We start from the raw sequence: 14,884 nt of genomic DNA, 5'->3' as shown, positions 1-14,884 counted from the left end.
GTTGCCGTCAATGTCTTCAAAGCATTTATGAGTGAAACCAGCAGTGGGAAAGTGCTTTCCAGACAGAAACTTTCAACTTCTGAAATATGTGGAAAGGGGATTGAGATATCCGCAAATTTCTCTATCCGCACCATATAGTTGGATAGATTCTCAATTTTGTCGCCCATATTCAGGACTCATAACTTGATCATGTGCATACAACCCCACAACGTCCATGTTTAGGCTACATCATCTCTTTGCTGATACAAACTGAGGGGTCATAAATAGAGTATGATGCGTGTTACAGTCAAATGTTCATTCGTGATCTCTGTGGCTAGGCGGTTAGCGAACGCACCTTTGGCGTGGGAGACCGGGTTCGATTCCCGGTGGGAGCTCATGTGGTTCCGATTCCACGTTAATCAGTAGATCCACGTCTCATATAGCCTCGCTGCTGAAAGAGACGCTAAACTCAAAATTAACTATCCAAGGAAAGTTCGTTCTTTCTGGAAAGCCTCTTTCCCCTGTTGATGAACTCAAAGATCTCACACATGGTTGAATACATTAGTGACAAGAGACTGAAATGACGAAGTGGAAAAACTGATATCACGCTACGATAATTGCTTGAACGTGTATGCTGAGTATGTTGAAAGTTACGAGTTAAGCATGTTGTTTCTACACCATAAATATTTTGCATACTTATTTATCGTTTGTCTCCCAGAGGCGAGACAGTGTGGTGGGAAACGACCTCTACTGTACACGCATGATGGTTTAGGACTAGCTAACTGCACTGAATTCAATCCGGTCCCGGTCGTGGATCGGTTAATAGTAGATCCCACTCTTCATAATCTCGTGTCGCTTAAAGAAGCAAAACAAAAATCAAACTCAAAAAACTTCTCGTTTGTGCTTCACACCACAAACGTTCCATTTGCACTAAATGACTTTTGTATAATTTCCGCGAAAAGTTTTAGTGTAAAATTATTTTATCTCATCACAATATGATGTGCACACTTCCTACATTGGTCTAAAGAACAGACTTCAATCTCAAGGAATCTATCTATTTGGGACACCTGAATGATGGCAGATATCAAGATTCGTTAAAATCATATACAATTTCACGGAAGATCGTAGAACAGATAGTCAGAGAGAGGTAAATGCATGTCATGTCCAATGGTGAACATTCGCTTACGCTCGTTTCAATAATGTCTCACTAACATAAAACAATATTGTAAATTTATAGAGAAAAATTGGAAAAGATAGCTACAACAGCTGCACATAGTAATATTAGAATAATAGTGGTGACGTTTAGTGTACATTTGATACTAATTTATAATATATGTTATTCTTGAACGCAATAAGTTCAGAAATATTGATAATTTTATCATCTATATAATGAATTTGTCTCTGGTAGAAGTGTAGTCAGACAGAGTGGATATATTAATATTCTACCCTTAGAGTTTTCGTTTCATGTAATACGCACTTATGTATGATAAAAGAAATAATTTTTAACGTACCTTTCGTATTCTTTTTATTTTATGTATGAAAAATTTGCAAATGCGATACTTCAAGCTAAGTATGAATGGTGAAAGCAAAAAAGTTACATAATTACTGCGGAGTGTCGCATTCGCTAAATTTTTCATACTTAAGAAGATGTACTATATTGTGTTTAGCAATTCTGAATCAACTTCTGATGGAGTAATCTGAAATACGCCAAATTTGAAGTAATAATAATATCTTTATTAATTTAATGTGGTAGAGTGAAGAGCTTAATCGCCAACAGTCAATCCAAAGTTAGTTTAATTTAGTGCTGGGATATTCTTGTGTGTGAAGGAAGTGTTTCTGGAAAAAAGATCCTCAAAACTGAAATACACGTAGGAAATTTGATTTTAAAGATGTCGAAATGATAGTCTGATATACACTGACCAGTCAAACCATTATGACCACTCGCTACTTTCTGAACGCCAGCGAAGTTGGGCTGACCTAAGAGGCATGGATCGCAACGAAATCACTCGCCAAATGGTGCCAGGGATTTTACTTTTTCAGTTACTGTGGTGCTTGTGCGTACAATTGGGAAGGCCTGCGATAGGGGACACATTGTAATGGACAGAGACATTGGAATGAACAACTCGAAAACAGCGGTGCTTGGGGTCCCGGGTTCGATCCCAGCCCCGCCAAGTGAACTTTGTGGTGGACAAACACCGTGTGCATGGGTTTTCTCGGGGTTCTCCCGTTTCCTCCCACTTTCTTCATTCCACCATTTTATTCATTACTCATCATCACCGTCTCTTTTAGCCTAACCGGCATAACCGCGGGACGTAAAACTCAGAGATTTCATTTCATTTCATTTCGAAAACAGCGGTTTGTCGAGTAGTGGTTGTGGTTTCCAAATTTGGGAATAGGACAGTGAAAGCAGCATGAAACAACAAGGTGCGGGGGGGATCGTTTCATTAAAGATTTCGGGCATCGTAAATTGTCGATGTTGGTACAACATAATAAGATGAAAATTATGTCACAATTAATAGCAGACCTCAACATATTTTAACAGTTGACAAAGTAGGAGTGTGAGTAATTAGCTCACCATACACTGTCAGATATGGGCCTCCGCAATCGACATCTCACATGTGTACCAATATTCATCGCAGAGCATCGTCGACTACGATTGGAAAAGACACGTGCCCATTGTTATCGGACCACAAAGCAATGACACAACGTTGCATGGTCCCATGAATCACGATGACCAAATCAGAATCCGTCGTCTTCAAGAAGAACAGCTGCTCAAGACGTGCAAAGTAGGACAACAAAAGTAAAGATGAAGTGACTTTATTATAATTGGGGAACCTTCATCTGGTCATACATGGGTCTGGATGTGCGTATGGAGAGCACCATAACGGCTCCTAGTTACCGGCAGGTCATTCTTGATCATGTACATCTATTCATGTCGACCATGTTTCCAGCTAGCAATAACATCTTTCAGCAGGACAATGTTTTGTCACAAGACCAATGTTGTGCTGCAGAGATTCGAGGAGTACCGTAATGAATTTCAATTGCGGCAATGGTCGCCAAACCCACAAGATCTTACCCCAATTAAACACCTTTGGGATGACATTGAACGTCAGATCCCAGCTTATCTCGGGCTTCACAGGAATTAAGTGACTTGTGAGTGCAGATATGGTTCGCCATGTCTCCAACCACCTACCGAGATCTCAATGCTTCCATACCAAATTGTATTGCTGCTGTCCTGTGAGCCAAGGAGGGCATATCAGATATTAGGTAGCTGGTCAGTGTATATAAAGGAAGAACACGCAAGGTACATTAAAACTTAATAAACTCCTCTTATTATTCACTTATTTGTTTCTTGACATGTCAACTTACGTTGTAATCTTCCTTGCCAGCGTAACCTTCATGAGGCCGGGAGCCAAACAGAGACTTTGCTATGTCCATGGTGTCGTCCAAATAGTTTCAACTGTAGACTACAGATCCATATGATTACATGATCAGTAATCTGAACACTTTAGCAGAATCTGGAATCAAAAGCATTAAATCGTGTGTTTCAGAATGCATTTCATAAATGCAAAAATTACTGCTTATCACGTTTCAAAATTGTAATGAATATAATTGTCTGCCCATATCACATAATCTACTCGAATTCTTTCTTTAGACATCTGTGAAGATCAGTGCTTGTAACTGGTCTTTTTTCTGCGTTTTTAATGAATAAAACACTTTACCAATCGATGATGTAAAAATGAAAAATCGCTGTATTGTGATTATGACACACAATTCATTTTCATAACTACATACAGTAATAGCACTATAAGAATTTTTCACCTTTACATTACTCATTATTCCTCCAACAATACTTAACTATTTTATCAAGAATGCAGAACAAGCAGATACAAAGCACTCATATCCTGAAAAACGATTTCGAGTAGATTAGGAAATATTGACAGAGAACAATGTTTATCACAAATAAATAAGTACTTGAGCATATAGTAGTATTACATTTACCTCATTACGAATTAGCAAAACATTTGAAACTCCTATATTAATGAAATACCAAATTTGTTGACGATTTTATACATTTCCCTAATGTTTTTGCTTTTTTTATCTTCAAGTTCATTAATTTTAGCTTTTAAAAAAATGCATTTCATTGTTCTAAAAGTTTTGAAAGTTAACGTCCTACTGTCACCGAAATTCTGTGTAGTTATATCACTCGGATTTTGTAGCCATTGTAGTTTTGCTTGCCTTTCTTTTAGCTCTGCTAGTTTAATGCATTCCCGGTCGAATCATGGTTTGTTCCTATATATTTCTGCATGCCTGAATTTTTTTTTTCCGAAGTATTCTGAAAACTAGTCACTGACATAATATTTAAATATAAAAATGAAGAAATCAGCAGAGAGGCGTTAGTTGGTTCTACTCGTGTAGTTAAAGCCCGGCAGAAATAAGGAAAAAGCTTTTTTCTTATTTTCAGTTAACAACAACAACAAAAATAAAGATGACTTCAATGAGAAAAAAGGAAAGGAGTTGAGGGAACATTGGTTTTCAGCCAGAAGGGATCATAAATCTCTACCACGTGTCGCGAAGACTAATAGGGGAAGGTTTAGAGGAGTGAACAGGGTTTTTAGAATTCTTGGGAAAAAAGCTCTCTAAGTATGTTTCAAAGTATATAAAGCAATTGTTCACTGTTGATAGTCTCGTCTGTGAGAGCATTTATAACTGTTTCCGAAAAATCTACGATGTCTGTCGGACACGCATTTCCATTAACGTAGATTTTTTGCAAGTCTGTTACACATGCATTTCCGAACGTAATATTTATTTTGAAAGCAATTTTCTCAGCAACATATATCTGAATCTTGTAACTTTTACTAGATTGTTCAGTAAGTATTCTTGCGAATTGAGAAACTAGATGGCCCTAGTACCTCCAAGAGCAAACGTATGAAAAAGACTATAAATAGAGCAAATCATAATTTTGCGGCAAGAACTGAAAAATAAATAAATAAATAAATAAATAAGGCTAGATGAAGACGAGAATGAAGAGGAGCTTACAATTATCTCGTCAGACAAGTTGGAATCAACACCTCATTTGTTACTGGGAACCATGAATTCACTGAAAATAAAGAAGATAATTCTGTTTCTGATTTCATGTACTCAAGTGGTAAGCTAACTGCAAAAGTAAATAGATCTACTTTGTAACAAACCAATTACCGGTTTGTTTACATTGGATCCGTATTGTTATGTGTACCGGTTGAAGTCGAAGTTGGTTCCCGCATAATATTACTGTGCCCAGTTTTGTTACGTGTAAGTCTACACTAATTTAATGTTAATTTGTTTTCAGTTTCGTTACGTGTAAGTTTACACTAATTTAATGTTAATTTGTTTTGTATTGTTAGTACAAGAAATGGCACCAAAAGAATACACGCACTCAATTTTTGATATGATACACGTATATAAACACATTCGGAAATCTTCTAAATCTAACTTTTACCGGTGACTGCTTCTTTACAGTTTATACAGTATGTTAGAACAATTAGTATAAGTAAGACTAGATACAACTAAAGCTTACCGAATATTTTGATATAGTTTTATTATTAGATTTCATTCGTTTGTGAATTAGCTCGACAGTCACTTGTTACACTATATTACTGCTAACATGGCGATTTCTTTGGTTATTGCCGCAAGAGGGCGTTCGAATCGCTATACGTGGAAATAACAGTGTAAAAGATGGCGGCTCGGCGGTGAAAGGAAGTTCTCCGTTACTATGGCAATTTCTAAATAATTACCGGGAGAGAATAATCTTTTAATTATTTATTTATTGAATAGAGTTTTCGGTAAGTTAGATATTAAAATAGATATAGAAATTCATGATTTTTACAGTTAGATTCTTGTATTGATATGTATTTATGGTAAAATTATGCGAATTATAATCAAAGATATAATAGTAGAAACCGCGTTTATAGAGGCCTGGCTACGAGTGTAAGATGACGCAGTGGATTAGTAGATTTCAGTGTGGAAAAACGATGGCTTGTTAGCTCCTCCAAAAATTTTAGAAATTCTGTAACTAAAAGTGTAATTCGGCCTGTAACCTAGTCAAAATCATGGTTTAGACTAACTTAAGACGTTATTTGGAAGAAATAGATACGGAGGAGTCTAACAAAAGTCAAAATTTAGTGAAAACCTTTTTCGGCCACAAGCCATCAAATGTCATCTCCGCCATTACTAGACATATGCAGTAATGGAATGGGAGATGTAATTCATCGAAGCTGATTGCTGCGGCGGACCGGAAAGATATTCTACGTTCGTGGAGTGTGTAGCCGGTGTACCGAAGGAGTCATCTCTCGATTTTAAATAAGCAAGTAGATGAAACCTACTTTGCGAGAGGACTATTATTCTGTGAAACCTGCGGATAATCGGGTAACATCTTTTCTTATTTTTCTTATAAACAGTATAGCAGTTCAGCAAATGGCATCTTTAAGAATCAGGATGTGTAACTAAGTTAAAGGGCGTTACGCGTCTCTGAGCTTGTCAATCGTCATTATCCACTTATGCTACAAGCATGTATAATTGAATTATTAAATCTTATGTGTGCCTCTACGTAAATTTGAAAAATATGTATGTTGATATTAGGGTAATATTTTACTTTGTACGTACCTTTCGATGGCAATGTACCTTGAAAATTTTGAATATTTAGATTAGATCGGTTATGTTAAATACATTACTGAATTATGTCTCAGATTATGTCCTGTGATGATACCTTATTTTGTGAAATATTTGCTGTAGGTTAGGTTAGGTCTAATTTTGCAAATGTGTGATCCATAATATCTATGTAGGTTAGGTTAGATTCGCTTTTACCCGTGTTTCCAAATTTAATACGTGTCTTTTATATATTGCAATGTGATATATGCTATTCTGTTGGGAAATCTTTATCATGAACGCACATACGAATATTCCGTGTCTGAGAAATTTAAGTATTTCTTAATTCATTTCATTCGCTTCAATATTGCTTCATATGTCAGTCGTAAACATTAAGATGAAATTTCTTTGAGAGTGCTCTGATATATATATTAACGTGTCTTTTAATCGTATTTGTAATACATGCATGTAGGTTAGATAAAATTTCCATTTCTTACGTGTAGAACCGGTAACAATTGTGATGTGAGCGTACTTTCCTATATTTTGTCGTGTGTCCCTTTGATATTAATCTGTAATGTATTTTTGTATCCGTGTTTGCCATATTTTGTCATGTGCATATTCAAGACGTGTAATGTTGATAAAATTGCATTTCAAACGTGTCTATTATTATTTTGTCGTGTGCCCTTTTATAGTATCTCGTAATACATTAGTGGTTTAAAATTTTATTTCGTATGTATGATCTCATTTCGTTGCACCATATATTTAGTTTCGTAGGTTAGGAAAAATTGAATATAACATATCCTCCGATGTTAATATCGTATCTTGATGAGTGCGACTAATAGATCTGTGCCGATGTGGGAGAACTTTACTCTGGACATACCTCCGGAGTTCGACATTACTATTTACAAAAATACTATTTCGTGCTATGTTTGTTTATTTTCAGTTAGGTAGATATTTACTTTGAACGTGCCATAATTACAGTGCGGAATTAAATGTTCGTGCCTACATTGATATTTGCCTCGTTGGAAACCAATAACATTGGAATGTTTTTTTCAACTTGCTATTCTCCAGTAGAGCGTATCCATCCCTCTATAAGTTTAATTAGTTGTAAACAGAGATAATAAGTTAAAAATAATAATAATTCTTTAAAGAGGCGTTTCAGTAATTGGACCCCGTCGAGCATATGTAGATTTTTTTTTTCTTTTCTTTCGTTCTCGCTAGACATTTGTATATATATATACCATTTTCATTGATAGTAGTGCTTTCATAGTAGATGTATTATGCGAATGATGCATAGGCTAACGTAAAGTAATACATGATGCTACTCGTACTTTTTTTTTTTATTGAATTGAAAAATGGAATTGTAGTAGCGATGATACTGCCTATGTCTGCATAACTTGCATATTGTTTGATGAATGACAGGGACATTATAAGCAATGAACGCCCAAGTAAAAGAATCTTCTGTAACTACATAAGTAGAGTGGATGGATCGCCAATTCTTTGATTGATAATGAGTTTTATATGTATTAATGAGATATGTTCGAGAATCATGTTGGAGACTAGATATGTTAAACAATATAACAATATCATTTTATAAAATGTTGATAAAGTATCTTAGAGATACCACAATGGAGGCAAATGTTTTAATTTTTTTTCCTCTTTCGATCTGTTATGATGTAAATTGTTAATAAATTGGCACGAATAAATAGTCATAAAAAAATTTAGCTCTATAATTTCAAATATAATCTATACAATTAGAATTTATGAAGTTTTTTTTTTTCTTCTTAAAAGTACTCATTAAGCTGAACAATGTTGACTCTTATACTTGGTTGGCCACAAAACAAGAATCTGGAAACTTCTGATGATAAATAATAGCTTTATCGTTGTGTTGTTTTTTTCTTTTGCTAAAGCTAATGCAACCTAAAAATTAAATCTAATATAACCTTGATTTTTTTTTTTCTTCAATATTCCTGGAAACACATGTTTGTTATAATTGGCGATCCAATCCAGGATTTGCCTGATATGTATTCATTAATCTCTCGTCCCTGAAAAGAGGAATGTTATAACTTTGACTTATCAGATGTTAATAAAGACCTAAATTACACTAACAGATTTGTTTTTGTTTGGCCTGCAATCTGACAATGCAACTTTGTCAAAGAATTGACTCTAGAAATACTGATATCTCATCTTCGAAATAGCATTGCATTCGAATTTGAAATTGGCAATTAAAGAAATTTTGTACTTGTAGCGATAAAAGAATAGTCATAAGCGACATCATATGTTAAGAAACTTAAAAGGAGAAAAAAAAATGCAGTCTCTCTCCTATTAGAAAATAACAGTTACAAAAACATGAATGTGCAATAAGTGAGAAACCAATTTACCTGAAGTGTACAATGTTTACAGAATTGACAAGTTCACTTATACTATTAGAATTTGCTAACGTAAAAACAAATATGTTAGTTGCAGAAATGTATGTTTCGAATCTTATTATTTTTCTTTGTTTGTAGAACTATATTATTTAATGTTTTATTCTTTAAAAAAATTTTCTTAACTAAAAACAAACAAAGATACATATTATTTTTTCATTACATATGTAATTTTTAAAGGCATGTTTCATTACTTGTTCGTGTTCCACAGACACGCATTTCCCGTACGAGACTGAAAATGGCATTACCTGTTAGGGTTAAAAAAGATGAATTGTGCAATAGACGCTCCAACTGCTTACCGATAAGCCCGCTTTAAAACGCTATAGAGAAAAGGGTAGAAAAGTTTGGATCCATTCTGTTAAAATTAATAGAGTGTAGGTCTAATTTCTCATGTTTGCGTAAGGATACCAATTGGACGGGGATCGTAGTGGGCTTATTAAAAAAAGCAATAATAAAATAACCCTAAACGAAAAGTATATTAATATATATGTAGAACATAACGTGGAAATCTGGCAATTTTTTGACGCATCTAATAATATTGCTTAGAAATAACGCAATCCTTTCGATAACGACTTATTGAAAAAAATGAACTTGACGGAGTAACAAAACTGGATAAATTTTATAATTCAGGCTCCAGCTGCATATGGACAAGAACTGTTTTACACGGGCATAATAGAACAGGGTAAATATACGTAAAGTAAGTACACTACAGTAGATTCGGATCAGGTTAGGGAAGTTTGACCCATTTTGTTAAAATCAACCGAGTGCAAGTTCTCGTGTCTGCGTAAGGACACCAACTGAAGCGGGGATTACAAAGTTCACCCACAAAATTATTCGGGTTAACTGACGCAGATGATGGCCCCGGAATATAACATTTTACGTAGAAATGAACAGGATCAGACGAAATGTCGCCATGAGGGAACAAAAAAGCTAATAAAAGTCATCAGTGTATAGTAATTAATTAGGAAGAAAAACGAACTTAAATTCTTGACTATATGAGTTCGTCTATTAATGCGATATTAGGTAAACTGGGAATAGAGCATAATGTGGCAAACACATTGTCTTATTAACTAACCTAGGACATGTGCTGCAAAAAAATAGAGGGAAATGTAGAGCGGAAACTAATAGGAGAGGAACTGTATCTAAATCAAATCTGGTGAAATGGGGCAAAATGTCGGGTACTATCAATTTTATGAAGGAATAATTTGTAAAATCCATGGAAGAAATATGTTATCTGATTTTACAATAGAATCATACACGTAACGAAAATATATCGGGACCTTACTTCTTACATATATAGGGTCATTCCATGTGAAATCAATTAAGCCCAAAACCTCATGGAGTCAGATTTCGATGAAACTTGGTGTACATGTAGGCCCCTATGAGAGATGATCATGCACCAAATTGTAGCCCTGTACCTCCTTTAGTTTCAGAGTACAGGGTGGTAAAAAAAAAAAAAAAAAAGGACAAATTTGATGTTTTTTGTAGAATCTTGTTAGCTTCAATTGGCCATATCTCTCGTAAATATTGAGCTACAGAGAAAAATAATATACCAGTTTGAGGAGCAAAGAATAGGCTACAAGATATGCCAGGAACATTTACTTGGAAATCAATATCAATTTCCGGGAAAATTTTGGATTAGTGATACCTCAGAAAGTGCCCATTTGATTTCCTTCAAATTGGGTACCAAGGTAGCCCCATATGTTCAGCATAAGTGTGCCAAATGTAACTTGGACCAAGAATGGGCCAGAAGTATGCACTGATTTTCGTGTGTCCATGTCGGGAGAGACACCTGGGGTGTCAATGTGGCAACTTGCCAATTAGTCAATACTGGTAGAGTAAGGTGTAAGAAATATTTAGTTATTACTGGCCTGCTGGAAATGATCAATTGTCAGTGGTGCCTGTGTTGATGGAGTCGACTGGCTTCTTCCATCTCTCTGTTGCTGAGTGTGTATGTACGGTCAGTTGTAGTTATGGGATCAACAAGAAATGATGATGTCACAAGCAGGACGTGAGAGCATATCTGGTATATCCTAACTATATATAAAACTACATGAACTGGCATAAATTGAAGGGGCACTTCCGGTTGACGTCGGAAGTTGAAATTGAACAGGATTGTAACTTTTCGGGACTAACCGACAGGAAAATTGCCAAGAGTGAATATTTTTAATTTTTAGAAAAGCTAAAGGGGGGATGAAGAATTTCCTCATGTTATTTAAATGGATCTTTTTTTGGACCTATAATCTCATGTTTTAGGTACTTGGAATTAGAATAAAAACTTGAAATTCGGTATGCTAGTATGTTTTCGTTACCACTACCTAAGTAAATCAGTAAAAATAAAAATTTCGAACTTTAGAATGGTTTTATGGCGAACTGAAAAATCTTTCTGATGTTATTTATATGGGTCTTTTACACCCCAAAATGTTTAGGCACTTCCGGCAGTTTTAGAATGATGAAATTTGGCATGATTGTAGCCTTCCGGGACTAACCCACAGGAAAATTGCCAAAAGTGAATATTTTTAGTTTTTAAGAGGTCTAAAGGGAGATGAAGAAACTCCCATGTTATTTAAATTGGCGCTTTCTTATGATACCAAATCTTATCTTTCAAATAGTTGAAACAGAAAACGAAATTCGGTAGAATTGTGGGTTTAAGAGTTGCAAGGCCGTAGACCGAGCAAAGGTAGGGTTGTGGGGGCGTAGCCCTCAGCTGGACAAATTCAGGAAATATGAAGAGCAAATGCACGAAATTCACTGTTGATGCAAAGGTTGATACGTAAGAGATCCGAGGCCGTTGGCCGAGCAAACACGGGGGGACTGAGGGCGGAGCCCCAGCTAGCCAAAGGCTAGTCCGGATATGCAAAGGATGGTGCTGATCCATGAAACCTTAGAAAACACAACTTTGCTGTTTCATGTCTCTCGTCGACTTGCAGAACACAAGCAAGCCACTAGAAACCACCATAGGTGCAAGTAACAAAGTCCCTGATTATACCAATGGAAATACCAGCTTGTGAGCCATATGCTGCAATTACTAACTCTTTCTTAAAGACTGGTTTAGAAGAATATTGCCTCATTTCGACCTCTCTTTCAGACACAGAAACCACAGAGTGAAAAGCTATGCAGCTTTTGAATGCACACAGTTACAGGTAATGCTGCACCTGGATCACGGGATTATCCATTACTAACACTCGGAAATCTGCTGTATAGTAATTGTGATCTCACTAGCTATGCTTGAACACTATAGACAGTTGCAGCTAGACTTGACTAGTCTAGAGACTCTAGTCTAGTCAATAGCAGAGGGCACTGACATTAATAGTGTCAATGTCCTCTGTTATTTTATACAGGTAAAGAAACTTCCAGGATGTTCCAGATGGTTCTAGTTGAGTTGATCTTAGTTTAGCGTCCCTTTCAACAGCGAGGCTATATAAGACGTGGACCTACTAATTAACGTGGAATCCAAACAACATGAGCTCCCGCTGGTAATCGAACCCGGGTCTCCCACGCCAAAGGCACGTACGCTAACCACTTAGCAACGAGGGAGCTCCTCCAGATGATTCGAGAAACCTTCCAAAATGTTCACATATTTAGGTCAATGCAATGTACTACGACTGATAATGGAATTACTGCTAGGTCAGTTACACCTTACATAGGGTGACCAAATTCTGACAAGCAAAAAGTAGGTCACATATAATAGCTAGTATATGATAGTTTACTGCATTGGCAATACGCATGTCCTTATTTCATTTAAAGTTAACCTTAAGTTAATAATTTCTTTTTGTTAAAAATAAAAAGTACTGAACAAAAGTATTGAAGGAATTCAACACAATTCCAAATGCTTTGATGAGTGACAAAGTTTTTTTTTTTTTTTTTTTTTTTTTTTGTGTGTGTGTGTGTGTGTAAACGTACAGTGGCACTTTGTGTACCGTAGGGCTAAAGACTTTCTTTTAAATCGATCTTCGGAGTGTGGGATTATTTTAAGGAATGAGGGAAAATTTACATCGACACGAGGGAACTTTGACTTAACTTGATTAGCATCACTGTCGTAAGTTGAAAAAGAAACCTTTCCTACCTTACCGATATATCAATAAGCCCCTCTGAGTAAAAACAATGGTATTGCAAAACAATGATTTCTTTATTGTTCTCCTTCCTTAATTTTTTAAGAGTGTTAAAGAACACGGCGGTTCATCAATCAGGAAAAGAATGCCTGTGATTCAAAATGTTGTGAATAAAGAATGAAACATTAAGATATTGCAAAGAAGTTAACTCACAACATTTCACAAGATATTTCAAAAAGAAGGACATTTCTCGATTTTCTAGACATCTTCGCAACACGCAGGACAGCTCTTTGAAAAACAGTACTGTACCCAACCTTACATCACCAGTATTGACAAATTGGCAAGTTGCAACATTGGCATCCCAGGTTTCTTTCCCGACATGGACACACGAAAATCACTGTAGACTCCAGGCCCATTCTTGGGCCAAGTTGACATTCGGCAAACTTATGCCGGACATATGGGGCTACCTTAATACCCAATTTCAAGGAAATCAAATGGGCACTTTCTGAGATATCACTGATCCAAAATGTTCCCGGGATTTTCCGAATAATATCTGACTTTTAAATAACTGTTCCTGACATATCTTGTAGCTTTTCTTTCCTCTTCAAAATAGTTTATTATTTTTCTCTCTAGCTTAATATTTACGGGAGTTATGACCAATTGAAGCTAAGAAGTTTCTAAAAAAAAAAAAAATCAAATTTGTCCATCTTTTACCACTCTTTACTTGAAACTAAAGGAGGTACAGAATTCAAATTTGTTGCATGATCATCTCTCATCTGTACACCAAGTTTCATCAAATTCTGAGACGACGAGGATTTTTTTTTTCCTGAAAATTTGGTTGATTTCACATGGAATGGCTCGATTATTGTTTCCATTTCTGAATAACGCATAATTTGCAACACTTAAAAAAAAAAAAAAAAAAAAAAAAGTTGGAAGGTACAAATACTGCGCAGTAATAAAATACAGACGAATATGTATCTTATTAAGAACGAAGAAAGCATGAAAATAGAAAAGATTTGTGATTAACAGTTAACAGTGAATGACAGAAATGGAAGAGGAGTAATTCTGGATAAAGTATATTAAAATAAAAATAAACGACATAACAACAAAATACGTTTAGAACAAGTTCGTATGGGTCTAATCTTGGACCGCCATCTGCGAAAGATTATCCAATTGAAATTAGCCAGATCGCTCAGATAAATAATGGCTCAATACACCCCCTTATTCCAGTTTCAAGTGCAAGGATCTTTTATTATTATTGGTGTGTAATTCAATAGAGAATACAAACATATTAAGAATTTACTCATGTTCGTGTAACCATATATAAAACCAACAAAGAATAGTACTGTAAGATCGAAATGTCTGTTAGTGCAATATGTTTTGATTCATATTAACCAAACTACAAATGAGAAACGTCACAAGCAACAACCTTAATATATTAGAACGTCCTTAATATAGTAAAGTGTATGATTTACCCACATTAACATTATTGGTTAAAACCACAATTTCTAAACTACTTTTACGAAACACAACAAATAACTGAATAAAATACATTCAATCCAATACTTTGACAACACTACGAACACCAAATTTACATTGCAGACACCTTGACAGATGCAACGACAGTCCTTTTACAGAATACAGTGTTGCTAGCTCCTTCTCTAATACCTTTTGAAAATTTTTATAAACACTAATAATGAGTTGAGGACTCCGTAAACTCAAGCACAATGTCCACAATCAATTAATGTGTTTTAGTTTGCGATAATAGGCATATCAGTTATAATATATTTTTTTCGTTTTGAG

The 14,884-nt window shown here is 35.4% G+C and overlaps 1 protein-coding gene across 11 annotated transcripts in view; it reads right to left on the bottom strand.

Moving 5' to 3' along the window:
* LOC145689601 (small G protein signaling modulator 3 homolog) overlaps positions 1 to 14,737 on the bottom strand; it is an 83,265-nt gene extending 68,528 nt beyond the window's left edge. For 2 of the 11 annotated variants that reach the window (XM_081763782.1, XM_081763815.1), the window contains exons 1-2: positions 14,561 to 14,695; positions 3,349 to 3,497 (exon numbers count right to left, since the gene is read on the bottom strand). In XM_081763782.1, coding sequence (XP_081619908.1) covers positions 3,349 to 3,417 — 69 coding nt within the window. In that variant the 5' untranslated portion in view covers positions 3,418 to 3,497; positions 14,561 to 14,695. Of the gene's footprint in view, positions 1 to 3,348; positions 3,498 to 5,019; positions 5,105 to 8,546; positions 8,569 to 14,510 lie in introns of those variants that run through there. The other 9 variants (XM_081763805.1, XM_081763795.1, XM_081763790.1 and 6 more) reach the window with 9 other exon arrangements.
* Positions 14,738 to 14,884: the final 147 nt, after the last annotated feature.

This window comes from Thermobia domestica, chromosome 1 (assembly GCF_964235325.1).
Source record: "Thermobia domestica chromosome 1, izTheDome1.hap1.1, whole genome shotgun sequence".
NCBI lineage: Eukaryota > Metazoa > Arthropoda > Insecta > Zygentoma > Lepismatidae > Thermobia > Thermobia domestica.
Note: the sequence above shows the minus strand (reverse complement) of the source record. Positions and strands in the feature narration are given on the sequence as shown.